At 42.5% G+C, this 20,700-nt stretch overlaps 2 protein-coding genes across 2 annotated transcripts; both read right to left on the bottom strand.

Annotated features, from left to right (window-relative positions):
* Positions 1-26: 26 nt before the first annotated feature.
* Positions 27-1,221, bottom strand: GPHA2 (glycoprotein hormone subunit alpha 2). The gene is made up of 4 exons (XM_061164128.1): positions 1,113-1,221; positions 611-713; positions 263-447; positions 27-151 (listed from the first exon to the last, which is right to left on the bottom strand). Exons 2-4 carry the CDS (start codon positions 711-713, stop codon positions 50-52), a joined length of 390 nt encoding a protein of 129 aa, XP_061020111.1. The 5' UTR covers positions 1,113-1,221; the 3' UTR covers positions 27-49.
* A 2,652-nt stretch (positions 1,222-3,873) lies between these two features.
* Positions 3,874-20,198, bottom strand: MAJIN (membrane anchored junction protein). The gene is made up of 8 exons (XM_061158716.1): positions 20,098-20,198; positions 14,258-14,303; positions 11,510-11,585; positions 11,208-11,333; positions 10,360-10,391; positions 9,969-10,060; positions 4,801-4,873; positions 3,874-3,990 (listed from the first exon to the last, which is right to left on the bottom strand). The coding sequence occupies exons 1-8, from the start codon at positions 20,196-20,198 to the stop codon at positions 3,874-3,876; spliced, it is 663 nt and encodes a 220-aa protein (XP_061014699.1).
* Positions 20,199-20,700: the final 502 nt, after the last annotated feature.

Genomic DNA, 20,700 nt, shown 5'->3' with positions numbered 1-20,700 from the left:
TCCAACTCTAAACCCTGTGACCAAGGGGAAGGGGATGGGGAAGGATGGGCTAGTAGCGTGAGAGGCGACACATGTCACACTGGCAGGCCCTGGCCGTGAAGATCTCCAGCTCCTCCTTCCGGCTCCCCCCACAGTGCAGCTGCACCTTCACCTATAGGAGAGGTGCGTGTCTGTTGCAGGCTCCTTTCTCAGGCCATCTTAGATCCCTGCCTCCTCTGTCCCCACACCCCCAGTGAGCCGCTGCCGAGCTCAGCCCCCTCACCTTCCTCAGGCCGCTGATGGTACAGCACTGAGACACGGAGGTGATGTTATGTCGATAACCACTGGCCACCAGCACGGAGTACCGGGAAGGGAAGGCACTGGACTCGCAGTGGCCCACACAGGCCTGTGCCACATGGGAGCCCTGGCAGGTGCCTTGGCGGTCACTTCGCACCGTCACGTTGAAGGCTAGAAGGAGACAGGGGAGTGGTAGATAGTGCCGTGGCGAAGGCTTGCCCAGTGCCTGTTGCCTGAGCCTCACTGGGTCCCTCGTGGGTGCTGCCTGCCCCACCTTGGTCCAGTCCATCAGCTCTTTGCTTCCACCCAGCTCTCTGCTCCTAGAGTCACTTACGGTGCAAGTGGCAGCCTGGGATGGCGGCCTGTTGACTCTGGCCTTCAGTGGCCACCAGGAGCAGCAGGCAGAGGAGCAGGGTTTGGGGGCACGCCATGGGCATCTGAAACACAGAGGGTGAATAAATGTTCTAGGTGGGTGTGCAGGTGTTGGGGAGGAGTTCTTTAAATGCTGCATGCCTCCGGGTGAATGAGCCAGGGCTAGGCTGGTCTGTCTGACTGGGGTGAGGCATGCCTTGAGGGGCTGCCTTTTCCTTGTGTGTGCCTTTGGGTGAATGTGTATGTGCATGTATGTGTGTACCCATCCTCTCTGAACGGGTATGAGTGTGAGCAGCTGTCCCAGTGTGACTCGCATATCAGCCCACTGCAGTGATTCTCCCTGGAAATCTCCTCCACCATCTGGAGCACAAACCTCTGCCTCCCTCCACCTGTCCCATCTGGGCGTGTAGGACCCTTCGCTACAGCCCCAGGCTCTCCCGGGTTCTTGCTGTCTCTGAGCTCACCGCTTCTGAATGGATTCTTGAATGGCTCCTCTTGCCTCCTGCTGGTCTCCAGACGGTGCTGGCTCTCAGACTTTTTATTCGCCATCATCCTGGAGCCACGCCTTCTTGGAGATCAGCTTTCAGGCCTGCCTCTCTTCTGCCCGAAGCCTCACAGCAAAACCACCTGGGAGATCCTGCTCGTCTCTGAGGTGTGGTCCTCAGAGGGTAGTTCCTGCTTTCCAGCAAGTGAGGTGTAGAGGGAAGGCCAGGACCACTCCCAGGCAGAGGGGGCAGTGTGTGCGCCTGGGAAGAGAGGGCTCTGGACTGGGCTGATCTGTGGCCACCTGGGTTCTCTTCTTTGCTGTGTGACCTCAGGCAGGACACTTCTGTTTCGGGCTTTGCCAGCCCAACCTTAGTGATTAAACTCAGCCCTGCCTATCTCTTTTACCCACTGCAAAGGTAAGGGTGGAGAGGAGATTCTTATGGACAAGGGAGGTGATAGCATCTCACTGATGGTATCAGTGGGGATATCCTGAGAGGTGCTTCATGGCAGAGCCAGAGGAGAGTGGGGTGGGGGTTCTAAGTTCGTTTCAGAGCTTCACTTGCACTGTCAAGTGGATGACTTCTCATTCTGGGGTTCAGCTGCAGGGTGGGGCTCCCCCTAGTTCCTGGAATAACAGGGACCATCTCTTGGAAGAGCCTGAAGCCATCAACCCCAGCAGATCCAATCATTTAATCCAGCCCTGGCTCTGGTTTTGCAGGTGAGGCAACTAAGGTTCAGAGAAGGAAATTTACTGAAGGTCACACAGCTAGTTCATGGCAGGGCTGATTTGGAACCCAAATCTGCTGTTCATGCATGGTGCTAAATTAGACTTGGGGCGAGAATGCGGCAAGTTAGAAAAAGACCCCACATCAGCGAGAGCCACAGGGGCTGGGGCAGGGGAGAAATCAGAAGGAAGCCTGTGCTAACTCTGGCTCCGCACACCCCAGGGCTACAGTCTCACTGACCTGCTCAAAGAAGCAGAGCCAACCACACAGCCAGCCAGAGCTGGAAGGCACTTGAGAGCTCATCAGATCCTACCCTTTCATTTTCCAGATGAGAAAATAAGAACCAGGACGGAAAGTGACTTTGCCAAGGGTTCATTGTAAGCTTGGAAGTCAGAATAGCACTACTCAGATCTCCAGACTCTGGAGCTGAGCCTCTGGACAGCTTTGTAAAGCAGGCTGTGTTTGGGACAGGAGGGCAAAGGCTGTAAACACAATCTGTCCCTAGTCCTCCAGTCCTCACACACAGTGACTTCCCCTTCAGCCCTTCTCCCCTCAGGTCCCAGGCCCTTCAGTAGCCCACCTCATCTGTCCTCCCCACCTACGGGAAAGGTATCAGAACAAGCGGTCTCCAAGAGACCCCTTTAGCAGTCCAGCCCTAACCTCTCCATTCACCATGAGAAACTTCCAGCATGACAGATAATCGGCTCTGTTCAAAGAGTAGGAGTGACAAGGGCTCATTACCTTACAAAGTGGCCTATTCTAATTCTGGTCATCTCTACAGTTAAAAAAATGCCTCTAACTTACACTGACTTCAAGTTAATCCAGTAAACTGGTCTGCATTACTGTCAAAAGCCAAAGGAGTAGCTAGCTGAGAAGAATTTATCTACCAAGAGATTGTATCTTGGGGCTGAACGGGGTGAACTGACAAGACATGATCCCCTGAGGGGCAGCAGGACTCAGGACACGGAGCCCTGCAAGCCCCGTCCTCTCGCCCCGCCGGGAGCGTTGCCGATGTGAGGTCAGGTACAGGCCCCGCCTGCCCCAAGTGTTCCGTCAACCACTGTATCCCTGTATCTTGAGAAAAGAGTGCTCTCTCTCTACCCCCACGAAAACTCAGTCAATAAGGCTTCATAAATAATTTATTGTCATTAGAAATCAAAGTGCTAGAGATGAAAGACCCAACTGGCCCATTGGGCTGTAAAATTCTCAGACTAGAGCATTTTAGAAACTTACACTCTTAGTGACTTAAATTGGGGGAGGACATTCCTTTGTAAAGAGGCAAATGACAGGACAAACCCACAAGAGGACTCAGGGAGCCTGGGCTTTCGTTCTCCCTGACTGGAACGTCATAAGCAGAGAGTAGAGTGGGGAGGGCCACATCGGGAGCCAATGCTCTTCCCACTGCTGCATTTAGGAGGCTCACTGGCTGCTCTTTCTGAAGAAATACCTAAACGGGAAGAGAGAGCTGCAGAAGGAGAGCAGAGCAGGTTGAGACTCCAGAGGTCCAGTTCCTGTCTCCCAGGTCCCATTAGGGCTCTATTATTAGCTAGGGCATTTCTGCTCTGGGACCACTGATTGGAAATTCAAGTCTAAAACAGCATTTGAAAAGGTACCCAAGTTAAATTATACTCTGGATGTATAAATAAAGAACAATAGCAATGGGACGGCTGAGCTTTAGATAGATGAAAGGATTTGTTTTGTACTCTGCAAAAAGGACTCTGAAGACAGAGCCTAGGTTCAGAGAGAAGAATGGAACTATTTTAGTAATGAAATCAACTGAATAACCCAAACACAATAAGAATAGTTTTCCAAGTAACATTTAGGATATCAGATTCAATGCTGGGCACATCAGGGTGGGGTAGGTTAGTTAGGACCCTAAAGCTCTATCTCATTTCCATCATTTGTTCTGCACAAAATAGAGATTATAAGGGTAATCTGCTTTCTTTTCTAGTCTACTTTCCCTGAGAGCTTCCATGGGGGTAAGTTTAATGGCAGGAGAGAAGTCTGTCTTACGTCAGAAACCCAAAGAAGCCACTGGTTCCCAGCTCTGCGGGCCCCTCAGCTGGAGGTGGACTGCTCTGCTGTGGTGGTGGGATAGTCGTCCCCGCCGGGCCGTCCTCCCACTTGGGATCTGCAAGGGAACACTCAGGCAGGGAGAGCACGGCCTGCACGTGAGCAGGAGGAGGCAGGACAGCGAGCACGAGCCAAGGGCGGCCTCAAACCAGGGTGGCTGGAGCCAGATGCACTGCTTGCTCTGATCCTCTCAACTTCATCCCCGCTCAGTAAGGGGCTATTCTGACCTTGGAGTATTTTCAAAGTCAGCTCAAATCCTAGACACCTACCATGGCTGTGTGTCTACACACGGACTGACAACTTGTTGGAGCACTCACTTTGCTCATGTGCCTGCATCTGTGATAACTGCATCCATACTGAATCCTCATGCTGAGTGAAAGATCAGCAAGCAGAAAGGGCGACACCTGACATGCATTCCCAGCCCCTGCCGAGCACCATCTGCACCTTCGATATTAACACTAATGCCCCAAAGAGAAGACGAGGAAAGACAGCTTCCCAGAGATTGTTCTCTGGAATAGAAAAGCAAAGCATATCCCTCCCAACTTTTCTGTAAAACTTATATGGAATGTTCTGAAACTGTGGGAGCATCAATTTTGCTATCAGAAGCACAAGAAGAACATGCATTGCCTCTTTCACTGCATTTGGGAACTGCAGGGGCTTCTATTACCCAAGAGCACGCCCCAGACTGCATGGCCAACAAGCACCTCCACGGGAGCAAGGCACATCGCCCACGGAGTGTGCCCAGACTCAGAGCTCCGTGCTGCTTTGCTCATCAGGGGGCTAAAGAGGACAGGATGCTTATTAGGGGAGAACAAATATGAATTTCTCAGAACCTACACTGAAAAAAAAAAAAAAAAAAAGAACCTACCCTGGTCCTGGACATCAGTGACATCAAATCCTGGGGTCTTCTGGCATTCTTGCTGGGTTTTTCTTTCTCTGTTCTGATGAAAAGACCAAGAAAAGTCTTAAACTTTACTCTTTTCCAGCTTGGGGGTCTGAATGCTATTTGCTGGTGAAGAGATTTCACATCAGTGCTGGGGTCTGGCTTCAGACTGCCCAGGCAGGATCTATTTTTCCTTCTATAGGACTGTCCTTTTCCCATTTCAGCTTCCTAAACACTGTCCTTCTAAAATCATAATGTTTAACAGACAAGAACAAACCAAGCAGGGTGTACCTTACCATTCCATGTTTCTGAGTGCCAGCTATTGCCAAGGACAGAATTTCAAGGTTTCAGAAATCAGGAGGACCTTTATTTTACCTTGGAGAAAAGTGTAATCTATGTGGTAAAACTGACGTATAAACTAAGTACTATAAGTCAGTGTGATAAGACTACCCTATCAGTCTATATAGAGTGCTGTGGTTGCTGAGAAGGATGTGAAGAGAGTGGGTAGTGGTTAGACACAGAAGACTTCACAGGGGAAGTGTTATTTAAGTGGGGTCTCAATGGACAGCATCAAGGAGTCAAAGAGAACAGGGCATTCCAGACAAGGACACGATGTACAAGGGCACATTGCCATTAACATGTAAATATGATCAACATGGCTAGAGCCAGCAGAAACATGACTGTGGCATAAGCAGCCAGCATACTACCACACAATCTTATTATTTCTCCCTGTGCTACTGCCGTATAGACCTTCCTTTGTACTTTGAAGGGGACACTCTGTAGCCTGGTTCCAAGCCTATAATATTCTCTGAGACACCTTGATAGTCAGAAACAGTTTATATAATTTCTTTTTGGGAAACACTGACAACTGGTCACTTCCCTCATTGAGGCAAAACCTGAGGCTTGACTACCCAGCAGTGCTGGGGAGTTCCTTGAGCCATTTTGCCAGTGAAGAATTCTGTAGCAAGGGGCTGCCGACTGTCAGGGTGTATCACAGGGGCAGAGGCACAGCATTGCCAGGAAAGGGAGGACAGATCCTCCATGCTAAGCATGAGCTGATACTGCTGGTAAGCTCTTCCACAAACCCTTAAGTCCCAGACCACATGGGCAGCTACCTAAGTCATACTCCTATAAAAGTGAAAAGACCTCTTGGGCCAGAAGGAGACTACCTCTCACTTCTATATAGGTGGAGGGGAATTTAGAGGACCTAGATATGATTTCTAGCTTGAGGGAATGATTCTCATGAACTTAAGGAAACTACAGTTTGCAATTTAAATCCTGTTGCATTGGTCCTAAGGAAAGCATCTACTAAGGTTGGAAGTGGGGACCGGAAGTGCAAAGGCCCTGGGGCAGAGGTACAGCCTATCCCTGAACCAGTGGAAATTTCCGTGGTTAAGAGAGTCTTTGTGCTCTCCTGAAATCTTGACAGAGGTTTCCTCAGGCAAATGTTGTAAGAGAGGAAAAACATTATAGCCTGAAATAAAACTGAGGGTACCATCCAGGACATCCAGCCACACACAATACCCTGAAAACCTGATGCAAAGCTGTCCACTGTACGTACAGGGTCACCTCTGCTTGGAAGTGCAGTTCAAGCAGAGGTGGAAAAGAAAGCTACATGCACGGCAGTCTGTTTGCCTTCTGAACCATTCATCTGCTCTCTTCCATTTTTTATCCTTTTAAAGTCTAGATCTCTAGATCTGGGAGCTGAAGTAACAAAAGGAATGAGTCTGTCCTTCTTAGCCATTCTCCCAAAACACCTCTGATGAAACCGAGATCTTATTCAGGTATGTGTTGTATTCTAAGCTTTCCCTGCACAGGCTCCCTATGTGTACAGATGTGCACAATCCATACTGACTGTGTTTCTACACCTTAACTTCCCCCAAAGGGGAGCGAAGATATTAAGCACTGGACCATAGCAGCAAGTTTGATTCTTCCGGCTCAAGTGACTTGCACTAACAGTCACTGTGATCACGTTAATTTAGGAGATGTCTGCTCTCTGGGAACAGGGTCTACAATGGAGACCATTTGGGCTTTGAGTCAAAATCAATAAACATGTTCCTTTTCTTTTTTTCTCAGAGTTTTTTCTAACCCGGTATCAGGTTGACAAGGTAATTATGTTGAGTTAAGAAACTGTGGGTTCTTTAGGGAAATGATGCGTCAGACTAAGAATAGGAAGGTACAAAGGGTAGAGAGTGAGGGAAGTGTTCTTTATTAGTAATTATCTTGGTTGTATAAAGTGTCTTTGTTCTCCAGAGCTTCATGTACTCTTCCTGTACTTTCTAAATTCTTCTTCTTCCCTCTCGAAAGGATGAGAGCATAGAGGGAAACCATCTGCTAAAATCACTCCACAGGCCAGTTGGCCATGGGTATAACATGACTCTGAACCCTGCCCCTGCCCACAGAGGCAGAGGTCTTCATCTTTGAGGGTTCACTCTACTCCAACTAAATGGTAAACTCCTGGAAAAAAACTAGATTTTATATGTTTGTGTACACCCCAGCACCTAACGCAGTGCCTGGCAAACAGGGGACAGAATTGTTTAGAAATGAAACTCACTTCAGTTTTCTGCTTAAAAATGTTTTAGGGAGTTCCTGTGATCTTGAAGGTGGCTTTAAGACCTTTAAGACCTACTCTGGGAACTCTCTCACATCCACCTCTTCTCAGTGAGGTTCTCCTTTGTGGTCCCTTTGTCCCCTGGGCTTCCTTTATTCCCGTTCATAGCACATTTATCATAAATTGTCTGCCCAGCTTTACACTTTCAGCACTTTTAGGGGAGAGTGTGCTTGTTAGTACTTGGCACACAGTAGATACTCAATAAATGTTTCCTGCATGAATGAATATGTAAATATTTACTCAATAACTGATCATGTTTTGGATCCTGGGAAGGTGAGGGAGGTGAGCTAGGAAATAAAGGTCAGAGTTGCTTTGGAGCTATGGTGGAGAGTCAGAAAAGTCACAAATAACAGCTATTTCAAGGAAAAAGGGCATTATTTTAGGGACTATTATGGAAAAGAAGCCCTAAAATGGAGGAGTAGCAGATGTATGAATATCTAAATGGAGAACAGACCTCACAAAATGAATCAAGTATTATTGAGGCCGACCCATCACTGCTCTAAATGAAGTTTTCTTTTGCCAGTATCCTGTGCTGATACAAACCTATTTTGTCTGTAAAAATTAGATGTTCCCAGACTCAGACTCCAGTGCAGATGAGGGCAAAAAGCTTTCGAAAAAAAAAAATTCTACACTGGATCTCACCTCAACTCAGACCTATTTTCTTTTTCAACTGCAGAGTATAAAAAAGCAGCTCTTTAAGCTAAGAGAAGGCTTTTCAACAAAAGGATTCATCAATGTGTGTATTATGCAGCTACATTTAGGACAGGCTGTGGCAAGGGTGGATGGCTGAAAGTTGTTCTGCAGACAGGGAAACCTGAGAATGAGTGCGGTGAATTCAGTCTGTACTTAGGACCAAGATGTGCTGGTAACAGGAATCCTGACTCGTAACCAAACAGAAATAGCCAAGAGTCTTGAAGTCTCCATTTTGGTGCATACCCTCCTGGTTTCCATAGGGGGCTTCTTTTTGCTGAGCCCTTGACTGGAAGTCCCCATCTTGGCCCTAAAGTGGGAGAAAAAAGCCCAAGAAACATTACTGGCAGCGGCAACATCATCACATTCAAGCAAAAGTGTCCCAGATGAATATTTCAGCAGGTTGGCTATTTTTATGCCACTCCTGGCCTGCAGAATAAATTGTGTGGCCAAATTCTCTTTGGGTGCTGCTTTAATTCACAGGAGAATCACAATTTGAGACACTTGGGAATCTAGGGGTTGAGAAAGGGAAAATGTGATTGACAGCAGGATTTTGAAATATTTGCTTGGGCATCAAAACACAGAGAAAGGGAAGATATGAGGCCCCATCTCTGTGAAAAATTCAGTCAAACAGAACCAAGCAAAACTTCATACCTCCAAGCACCCTCACATCGTACCTGTCTGGGAAAGGAATTTCCCACCTCTTCACTGACATGTGCGTTTGGACAGTGTAGGGGTCAGCTCCTTCGTGGTCCACCCTCACAGCCCCATACGTCCCCACTGCCCTTGTATATCTTGGTGCCCACATAGTACCAGGAAAAGAACAGCTGCTTTCTGTGAACCTGAGCTGAAAGCACTTTGGGTTGGGGAGCAAACCATACCTTGGATTATTCCAGCATCTCTCTGTGGGTGCTAATATGAACAACTGAATTGTCTTACTGACTCATTCTGTCCCTGACAGAGAATCAAAAGAAGAAATAAGCAGCCCCTACATTAGTAACTTCAACATGTTAAAAGTTGTGCTCAACACTCCCCGTAATCTGCAGCACTTCAGCCAGTAATTGAGGCATACCCTCTTACAGACAACTATGTTCGGCCTGTACTACCTCTTAAATTAAGGTAGAGTTCCAAAAGCTGCACAGGCTCCACATGCAGCAGACACAACCACCGGAAAAGTGAGAGCAGGCACAAAGATATACTGCTCACTGCATAAAATAAGATTATATTTTATTCGTTCTCACTCTTTTGAGGCTTTCTCTATGTTCATGTATAATACTGTGGGGCTTCAGATCTTATGCCTTCTGAGTGCCTTTTCTTTTTCCTTTCTCTTTTTTGGCTGCACTGCTCGGCTTGTTGTTTAGCGGCTCAGTCCTATCCGACTCTTTGAGACCCCGTGGACTGCAGCCTGCCAGCCTCCTCTATCCGTGGGATTTCCCAGGCAAGAACACAGGAGTGGGTTGCCATTTCCTTCTTCGGGGGATCTTCCCGACCCAGGGATCAGACCTGCGTCTCCTGCATCGGCAGGTGGATGCTTTACCCCTGAGCCACCAAGATCTTAGTTCCCCAACCAGGGATGGAACCTGTGGCCCCTGCAGTGGAAACGCAGAGTCCTAACCACTGGACCACCAGGGAACTCCCTTAGTCCTCACTGAGAATAATAAACAGAAGAATTCTACTTTGCTGAGGAAGTAGATTTGCAAATTACATTGCAAATACCAACTTGCTTCCTTCCCTTAGTCCACCCACCCAAATAGCAGCTATGAATGAAGCCCTGAGACAGAGTGACTCGCCCCAACAGAGGGCAAGGCCTAACTCAAATGCAGGGTTCAGCGCCTCACCCAACACCACTGACCTGTCCAGCTCTGGCCTGGCTGGGGAGCTGGGCACTTCTCTGAGTTTTCGTTTCTTCAGCACAGCTTCTGCTGCTTTCCTCTCTTCTAGGACCTTCAGAGAGCAACCAGTTTCCTGAGACTCTTCCTTTTCCAGAGTTGCTCACATGAGGGCACCGTTAAGAGAACTGCCCATCTTTAAATTGCCAAAGGCAGCTTTTAACATCAGCTTTGTAAGTAAGGATAGACAAAGTCTCAGAAATCTAGCCAAGAAGATAAAAAATTCTCAAGTATACAATTCTTATTGGACCTGGGCAACAACCAAGGGGCAAAAAAGAAGATTCAACAGCAAAACATGAGATAATAAGAGGCAATAAAGGCAATTTTCATTTCATACAGAAAAGGCAAACTTACCAACCCAAGAGGACTGCTGTTCACTGATTTTCCTACAATAGGAAATTTGAATATCATAATGAAGCAAGGCTGTTTCTTTACTGACTTCTTAGAACTGGTCCTAGATAAACCTTTGGTGTGTGCCCTTTTCCCTTTCACCTGGTATCACTTTTCCTAGAATTACTGTCTTCAAACTTTTTTTCTCCCTTATTTTATTGTCATCTACAAGCTAAAAAGTCTGACACAGATAATATTATAACAATAAGTCACTTAGAAGGGGATGATCCCTATTATGAAAGAAAAAAGGTGGAACTTATAGCATCAGTGACAAATGAATTGAGGTATCTTGAGATAATGCCTTTGTACTTTTTTTTTCCAAATCAAACTGGTAGATGTCTCCTTGTCTCTCTATTTGTAAAAATAGCAATGGCCCCCAGAGATTAAAAATTGGGAGATATCTTTAAGATATTACTAAGATGAAAGTCATTAAATACTCTAAAATGGAAGGAATTATTTATATCATAGGTTATTTTTCATTGAGTTATTACCCTAAGTCACACTGTACTTTCCATTTCCCAGTACACATTTAATATTTTCAACAACTCAATGACTATTATTAGTTTTCACCATTTCACAAAGGAGGCATACAAATATAGAGTAATTTATCTAAGGTTACACACTCTTAAGTGGCAAATCCACCAAGATTTGAACCAGGCAGTCTAGCTTGGAGGACATGCTCCGGACTTCTGCAGTGTCAGTGTTCAGGCTCAATCTGGCTATTTCACCACTATTTCAGCTCTGCTAACCTGTGGATGTTCAACCTCCCCCTTTTCCTTCTCCACTACCTACACTTCCATCCTTCTACTTACCTGGTGACAGATTTTCATGAAACCATTTCATCTCCACGTACAGAGTGAAAACAAATGGATAAGGGACCAAGACAGTTTCCCCATGTTTGAACTTCAGATGGGACACTCTTTCCCATTTGCTTTTATCTGGGAAATGTGCTAAGGAGTGAGGATGTAGCCAGTATGAATCCCTGAGTACTATTTTAGAGAAAAGACTCCATCTCCTTTCCTTGACCTACCCTCCAAACTGCATGGGTTTGCTGCTTCCACTTGAATCTACAGTGTGAATTGTAGTTCATTTCCACCCAGGAAAGAAAGGATACAGGGAAATACAATAAAGTGTTCTGTAGCAAATGGCTGTAAATTATCCAGGTTTCCTAAGACTGCACGAATAGAATCCTGAAAAAACAAAAATGTGAAATAACTTTAAGACTAATTTCAGCCAATCTATCAATTTATCTTTATCACGGCTCTTCACATACCCTATACTCTTTTAAAGTCAAACTACTAGCTATTCCCTGAATATACCTTCCACTTCTCCACTTCTCTGCTCTTGCCTGAAATACCCTTTTAGTCTATCATCATATGACTAAATTCTACTTACCCTTTTATGGCACAACTCAAAAGCCATGTCCTCCACAAAATTTTCCCTGATTTCCCAAGTTGAATTAACTATAGGTCTCAAATTTCACAGTAGTTAGCCTTGGGCGGCATCTTTTTTTTTTTTTCCCCCTTCTGTGCCTCCAGGCTTGTGAAATCTTAATTCCCTGACCAGAGATTGAACTCTGGCCCAGCAGTGAAAGTGCTGAGACCTAACCACTGGACTGCCAGAGAATTCCCTCTATGCACATATTTTTATTTTCTTTACCAAGAAATCTTCTTGAAGTAGAATATATACCTGATTTATCTCAGCATCCCTTCTCTACCATAGTGGATGAAGCATAACAGGTCCTCAACAAATAGATACTGGATTTGTTGCTCAGTTCTGTTGGACTCTCTATGACTCTATAGACTGCAACCCACCAGGCTCCTCTGTCCATGAAATTCTCCAGGCAAGAATACTAGAGTGGGTAGCCATTCCCTTCTCCAGGGGATCTTCTCTAGCCAGGGATTAACCCCATTACAGGTGGATTCTTTACCATCTGAGCCACCAGGAAAGCCCCAGTGAATAATATTGGTATTTATTTATATGTACTTATTTTGCTTTTGCTTATGTCAAACCTTTTCTTCTACTCTCTTTAAATCTTAATTATTTAGTCTCTAATTAACCTATGCTTATTAGTATATGGGCAAAGAGTCGGACATGACCAAGCACTCACCACTACTCAAGAACCCTTTAAGATAAAAGATTTCTATTATCCTCATTTTACCGACGAAGAAACTAAGACAGAAAGAGGTACAGTGACTTATGGAAGGCTACACAGATAGTAAAGATGAAGTTAAGACACGAACCCAGGCACTGGGGCTCCAGTGCTTACACTCCTAACCATTAGACTAAACTGCTTATCAATATATGTTTTCTAAGTGAATGACAAAGGATAACTTCTGCTGCAAAACTAATGAGAGTTTAAAAAAAAGGAGCATATAAAAAGCACTTCAAAAAGTTTTAGGGAATTCCCTGGTGGTCCAATGGCTAAGACTCCACATTCCCATTGCAGGAGGCCTGGTTTTGATCCCTGGTCAGGGAACTAGATTCTGCATGCTGCAACAAAGAGTTCACATGCTGCAATAAAGACTGAAGATCCTGAAACTAAGACCCGGTGCAGCCAAATAAATCAATAAATGTTTTAAAAAAGCAACATTTTTATATGATTATAAATGTATATAGGTGTTCTCTAGCTTCCATCAGATGAACTACTGTGCAGCATGAACTGCATACTTCTATTTCTAAACCTCACTACAATCCTGAAAACTGATATTATTTATCAATCCTACTGACAGGTAAAGAAACAGTCTCAGATAAGGAAGACAAATTTCCCAAAAATCGTACTGTGAAGGCAGAACTAGAGTTCAAATCCAGGTTTCATTGGTTCTAATGACTGTTTGCAATCCTTTACTGCCTTGAGCTTTTCTCTGCCCATATTAAGTGAAGCAAAGTGAAATAAATTTTGCTTTACTCATAATTAAAATAAGCAGATAACTGTCATGGTCCTATGTTAAAATAATTGTTATTTATAATGAGTCCTCAAAGATCCTAATGTATTTTTCAACACATAGCTAAAGAGTACCTTTAAGGCTTTGACTCAACTTCTTGGTTTCACAGTTTTGCATTTGTGTATGTAATTATATTCAAATTCTTTGAAATGTGGCAGCATATGTCTTTATAAATCACAGCAGTCATAGATCACTCAGTCATGAAGTTAGAAAAGAATACACTAGTTTAAAACTCTCATGTTATGAATGAGGCAAATAAGACCCAGAGAGATAAGCGATTTGCTAAGGCTCACACATTTCTTAGTGGCTCAGCCAGGACTAGAAACCAGGGCCAGCACCCAGAACTCTAATTCCTTGTCCAATGCTTTCACCAGTTTACAAATCTGTCCACCTTCTTTGTCTTCTTCTTGTGGGAAAATCTAAAGCCATTAGAGTTGGGTAGGAAAGGAATGAAAATGAAGTGGAAATATGGCAGATGCAAATGTTTCCAATTAAAATGAAGACACAGCAGCCTTGTCTGTGTATTTACAGTTGAGCTTCCTGAACGTCAAGTACCAGGCTGTGGTTGGGATGGTGAGGTTTCCCAGAGGCCTGGAAGGCAGCAGTCCTCCGGATGCTTTCTCTATGCCAGCCGCCACAAAAGACAGCTGCCCATGGCTGGGAACTCTAGTGGAAACAAAATAACTCTTAGCCTCAAAGGTGCTGACACTTCAACTAGGAAAATTGAGAAAGAGTATAGGCTTTAATTTCCCTGGAAAAACAGTAACCTTTCTCTGCAGAGGAAATGTGGCAGGGAGAAGTCAAGTAATCAAACAGAGATTGTGACTCAGTTTGTAGGAAACAACTAAAAGCTAAGTAGGGATGCATCCTCAGCTTAAAAAACAACATTCCCAGAAGCTGTCTGCTCCTCTCCCTACCTCCAGCTCCTGGAAGATGACTTCCTTGTTTTCTGCCTCTTCCCCTCTAGAAGGTAAACAGACAAGAAGTAAGTAAGCCAAGAAGAAAAGCTCTGGAGACAACAGACTCTAGTAAAAATGACATTTCCAATGAGCTAAGGGAACATAACTAAATAACAATTGTGTGTGCTGACTCAGTGCTCAAGGGAAGAAGAGCTCACTAGGTGGGGTAGACTGCAGACCAGTAGGAGGCTGTACCAAAATATCTTCTCCACTACCCTGCCAAGACCTGACATTTCCACCGGTGAAGTTAATAATTGATTAGACCAGTAGTACAAGTGTAATCTGCGGACCTACAGGGGTCCTCAAGACCCTTTCAAGGAGTCTCCAAGGGCAAAACTAGTTTCATAATAATACTAAGATATTACTTGCCTTTTTCACTATGCTGACATTTGTATCAGTACTGCAAAATCTGTGGTGGTGAAAATACTGGTTCCTTAGCACAGATCTAGTCAGTTGCCCTAAACTGTACTAGCAATTGTAGCCATCTTCGCCACCACACAGGAAAAAAAAATTCCAATTTCATTTAATATCTTAGAGGAAGAGGTAAAGCCTTAATAATTCTATAAATCTCACCCCCCCCAAATAATGCATTTTTAATATATTATGTGCTAAAACAGGAAGTATGGATAAAGTGTTTCTGCAGCATACCAGAAGATGATGGTTCTCCTGAGGAGAAGTGCCTGCATGACTGTTTAAGTTGCAAACTGAACCACTTACTTTTTCATATTTTACTTGACTGATCAGCTGACAGATAAACTACGGTGCTTATTCGGACCTGGGAATGTGACAGACATTTTCTCAAAAGTGAACAGTGAGCTTATCAATAAAACTGACAGTATTTGTTGTTAAGGGTAAATTTTTGGATTTCAAGCAAAATTTCGAATTGTGGAAAACTTTTATCCACCACTGTGGGGTTGACAACTTCCAAATACTTAGACATTTTTCTGATAAGGTTGGCAGTGATATTAGCAAATATGATTTTTGATTTTTGATACTGTATAATGAAGTGTGTTGACATTTGAACAATCTGCATAAGCTAGTGAAACAATATTTTCCAAGTGACCATAGAAACACTTCATGTTACAAAATCATTCTAGGTAAAAGACAGATCAGCTTTCAAAGAACAAGACAGACCAATGGATTTTAATGTTGCAGAGTTCAAAAAGTACAGTGATATAATTTCAGATTCCACATTGCAACTAACCTTTAAAAAACTACTATATTTTTTAAAAATGAAACGGAGTTTCCTGGTGATCTAGTGGTTAGGACTCGGCACTTTCACTACTGTGGCCTGGGGTTCAATCCCTGGTCCTGAAACTGAGATTCCACAAGTTGCATTGTGCAGCCAAAATTAAAAAAAAATTTTTTTAATTTAAAAAAATTATAAAAATTTAAAAACAAAATAAACAACTATTACTTGTCAAGTGTTTTTTTTTTTCTTTTCTGTTTTTTTTTGTTTTCTTTACTTGTCAAGTTTTGATGCAGGGCCAAGGAAGAATATCCACAATGATCTGAGAAGACTATTAACATATTCCTACCTTTCCCTACTACAAGTATTTGTTGTTCAGCTGATTAGTAGCGTCCAACTCTTTGCACTCCCATGGACTGCAGCATGCCGGCTTCCCTGTCCTTCACCATCTCCTGGAGTTTACTCAAACTCGCGTCCACTGAGTCAATGATGCCATCCAACCACCTCTGTTGCTCATTCTCCTCCTGCCCTCAATCTTTCCCAGCATCAGGATCTTTTCCAATGAGTTGGCTCTTCACATCAGGTGGCCAAAGGATTAGAGCTTCAGCTTCAGCATCAGTCCTTCCAATAAATATTCAGAGTTGATTTCCTTTAGGATTGACTAGTTTGATCTTCTTGCTGTCCAAGGGTCTCTCAAGAGTCTTCTCCAGCACTACAGTTTGAAAGCATCAATTCTTCGGTGCTGAGCCTTCTCTATAGTCCAACTTTCACATCCATACATGACTACTGGAAAAACCATAGCTTTGACTATATGGACCTTTGTCGGCAAATATATGTAAGGCTACATATATATGTAAAGCTAAATTTTTCATGTAATTCAACCAAAAGAAAAAATTCACAACAGAATAAATGTAAAAGCAAATATGATAATCTAGCAGTTTTTTATTAAGCCAGATATTAATGAGATTTGAAGAAATTTAATGTGATGTCAATCCTCCCATTAATTTTTTGCTTTAGAAAATATGGTTTAGTCACAAAGTTGTGTTTGACTCTTTCGCCACTTTATGGACTGTAGCTTGGCAAGCTCCTCTGTCCATGGGATTCTCCAGGCAAAAATACTGGAGTATATAGTTATTTTTAATAAAAATATATTAAAACTTAATAGGTATATCATTATTTTAAAATTAATATTACACATTTAAAAGTTGTGGTAAAATACATATAACCTCAACTTTTCCATTTTAACTATTTTTAAATATATAATTCAGCAGCATTAATTAATGGGTTGGCCAAAAATTTCGTTCAGGTTTTTCCATAAGCTATTACATTCAAGACCATGGCTTGCAGTCAGCACTACCCTATTTCTAAAACTTATTTCCACAAATAGAAACATTGTGTTCTTTAAACAATAACTCCTCATTCTTCCCTCCACCCAGCTTGTCTCTATGAGTTTTCCTATTTTAATATTTCATATAAGCAGAATCATAAAAGATTTGCCCTGTTGTGATGGGCATATACCTAGGAATGAAATTGCGGGGTCATAAGGTTCGTCTAGTCAAGGCTATGGTTTTTCCAGTGGTCATGTATGGATGTGAGAGTTGAACTGTGAAGAAAGCTGAGCACCGAAGAATTGATGTTTTTGAACTGTGGTGCTGAAGAAGACTCCTGAGAGTCCCTTGGACTGCATGGAGATCCAACCAGTCCACCCTAAAGATAAGTCCTGGGTGTTCATTCGAAGGACTGATGCTGAAGCTGAAACTCCAATACTTAGGCCACCTCATGCGAAGAGGTGACTCATTGGAAAAGACCCTGATGCTGGGAGGGGTTGGGGGCAGGAGAAGAAGGGGACAACAGAGGATGAGATGGCTAGATGGCATCACCGACTCGATGGACATGAGTTTGAGTAAACTCCAGGAGTTGGTGATGGACAGGGAGGCCTGGCATGTTGCGATTCATGAGGTCGCAAACAGTTGGACACAACTGAGCGACTGAACTGGACTGAACTGAACTGATGGTAATTTTATGTTCAACTTTTTGAGGAACTGCTAAACCATTTTCCATAGTAGCTGCATCATTTTATATTTCCACCAGCAATGTATGAAAGTTCCAATTTCTCCACATCCTTGTCAACAACTGTTGTTTTGTTTTTTAATTATAGCTATCCTAGTAGGTGTGAAGTGGTATATCACTGCAATTTTGATTTATTTGCATTTTCCTAGTGACTAAAAATACAGAGCATCTTTTCATGTGCTTACTGGCCATTTGTTTATCTTCTTTAGAGAAATATCTATTCAACACCTTTGTCCATTTTCAATTGGATTGTTTATCTTTTTGTTGTTGAGTTGTAACTCTTTATATATTCTGGATATTAAGCTCTTATCAGATATATGATTTGCAAATATCTTCTCTCATCTGTGGTTTTCCTTTTCATTCTGTTAGTAGTGTTCTTATACATATAAATTTTATAAAATCAACTAAGTCCAATTCATCTCATTTCTTTTGAGGCCTGTGTGTTTGGTGTTGTATTTAAGAAACCACGGCCAAATCCCAAGTCATAAAGATTTGCCCCTATGTTTTCTTCTAAGAGTTTTAGTTTTAGCTCTTATTTAGGTCTTTGATCCATTTTTAGTTGACTATAGTATATTGTGTAAGATAAGGGTCTAACTTTATTCTTCTGTATGTGGATATCCAGTTTTCCCAGAACCATTTGTTAAAGAAACTGTTCTTTCCCATCGAATGCTCTTGGCATTCTAGTCAAAAATCAATTGACCATAGATATTAGTGAGGTTTTATTTCTGGGCTCTCAATTCTATACTATTTATTGGTCTATATGTCTGTCCTTATGCAGTATCACACTTTTTGATTACTTGTAGCTTTGTACGAAGTTTTTTAATTGGCAAGTATGAGTACTCCAAATCTGTTCTTTTCCAAGATTGTTTTGACTATTTGGGATCCCTTGAAATTCCATATGAATTTTAGGTGCAAAAAAAGTGCCATGGGGATTTTGCTAGGGATTACATTGAATCTGCTGATTGCTTGACTACCGTTTTCATCTTAACAATATATATATTTGGCTGCACCACAGAGAATGCAGGATCTTATTAACAGTTCCCTAACCAGGGATCAAACCTCTGCCCCTGGCAGTGAAAGCACAGAGTCCCAACCACTGGATTACCAGGGAACTCCCATCTTAACAATATTAAGTCTTCCAATCGATGAACACAGATATCTAATTAATTAATTTTTTTGGCCTCTCTGCATGGCTTGTGGAATCTTAAATTCCCTGACCAGGGATTAAATCCAGCTCTGACAGTGGAAATGCTGGGTCCTAACCACTAGATCACCATGGAATTCCCACAGAGGTCTTTCTATTTAGATCTCCTTTACTTTCTCTCAGAAATATTATTAGTTTTCAGTGTGCGAGTCTTGTACCTCATTGGTTGAAATTATTGTTAAGAATTTTTTCTTTGTGATACTACTGTAAGCAAAATTGTTTTAATTTTCTTCTCAGAAATTACTGCTAATTTACTGCTAGTGTATACAAATAAACTGATGTTGATTTAGTATAACTTTGCTGAATTCATTGATAAGGTTTAACAATTTTTTGTTGGTTTGTGTGGATTCTTTAGCTTTCTCCACATATAAGATCATGTCAGGGATTCCCTGGCAGTCTAGTGGCGAGGACTCCATGCTTTCACTGCCAAAAGCTCAAGTTCAATCCCTAGTTGTGGAACTAAGATCTCACAAGCCATGTGGTACAGCCAAAAAAGAAAAAAAAAAATCACGTCATCTGCAAACAGAGATAGTTTCACTTCTTCCTTCCCAATTTATATGCATTTTATTTCTTTTTCTTGACTAATTGCTCTGGCTAGAACTCTAGTACTATGATGAACAGAAGGGATGAAAGTGGACATCCTTATCTTGTTCCTGATCTTAAGGAAAAAGCTCAAGTTTTTCACCATTGAGTATGTTGTCAGCTGTTGGTTTTTCATATATAGACTTTATATTGAGGACGCTCCCTTCTATTCCTAGTTTGAGTAATTTTATCATGAAAGGGTGCTCGATTTGGTCAAATGTCTTTTCTGCATCCACTGAGAGGGTCATGTGGTCTTTTTTCTCTTCTTTCTATTAATGTGGTGTATTATATTGATTGATTTTTGTATACTGAACTATCCTTGCATTCCTGGGGTAGTCCCAGGAATATAAACAATGCCAATCTTATTAATTTTTTAAAATATGGCTATTTTAAATAAAATGTTATAGTATTTTAAAGTTAATAAGTAATTATTTAAAATTTTTCTTTTGATTTTTATATGATAAATATTGACAGGTATGACTCATTTAATCAAAAACTCTTTGGAAGCCTCAATTTTAAGAGTGCAAAGGGGTCCTGAGGTAATTTGAGAACCACTGCCCCAAAGGTATGCTATTACTAATTTAAAAACTTATATGAATAATAAATATATAGAACATAAAATACCTGGAAAAGAGAGCTTACAAGGTGCTGCTTCAGCCAGTCTCCTGGACTTGGTGAAGGCAGAGAAGGAATGACCTGTGGGAATGTATTAACCTGTGTTTGTAAAGGCTACCCTCCTAGTTTTAAAATTACCTGATGCTGTTGCCATATCTAATTTTGAATTTATACACGTTGGGTCCTGCATGAAGAAATCTTGTCTCTGGAAATGGGTAGGTGAAAGGTTTTAAACTCATTGCTTCCAAACAGTAACCTAAATAAAATAGAAGTATTAAAGAATTACTAAGGGAGGTGGGAGGGGGGATCGGGATGGGGAATATATATAAATCCATGGCTGATTCATGTCAATGTATGACAAAAACCACTACAATATTGTAAAGTAATTAGCCTCCAACTAATAAAAATAAATGGGAAAAAAATAAAGAATTACTAAAAAGCTAAATATGGTTCCTTATGTATAGGGAATAAAGCCTGCCCAATCTGTAGCATCTCTTCATCAGTATAATGTCCAATTCTCAGTATCACTGCCTATGTCCCAGGCTCAGTTTTAATATTAATTACCTGGACCATTTCCCCACCTGCATGGGCAGGATACATGATATTCTGAGATAATCTTTATACTTGAAGTCAGGAGACCTAAGTGAAACTTTTGCTGTTTACCTTATGACCTTGTACAAATTACTTCTCTTCCATGAGAGTAATGATACTAACATCTGATGATAACAGGGTTTTTGTTAG

The sequence above is a fragment of the Dama dama genome, chromosome 2 (assembly GCF_033118175.1).
Source record: "Dama dama isolate Ldn47 chromosome 2, ASM3311817v1, whole genome shotgun sequence".
Lineage (NCBI taxonomy): Eukaryota > Metazoa > Chordata > Mammalia > Artiodactyla > Cervidae > Dama > Dama dama.
The sequence above is the reverse complement of the archived record's forward strand: the minus strand, read 5'-3'. Positions and strand labels throughout refer to the sequence as shown.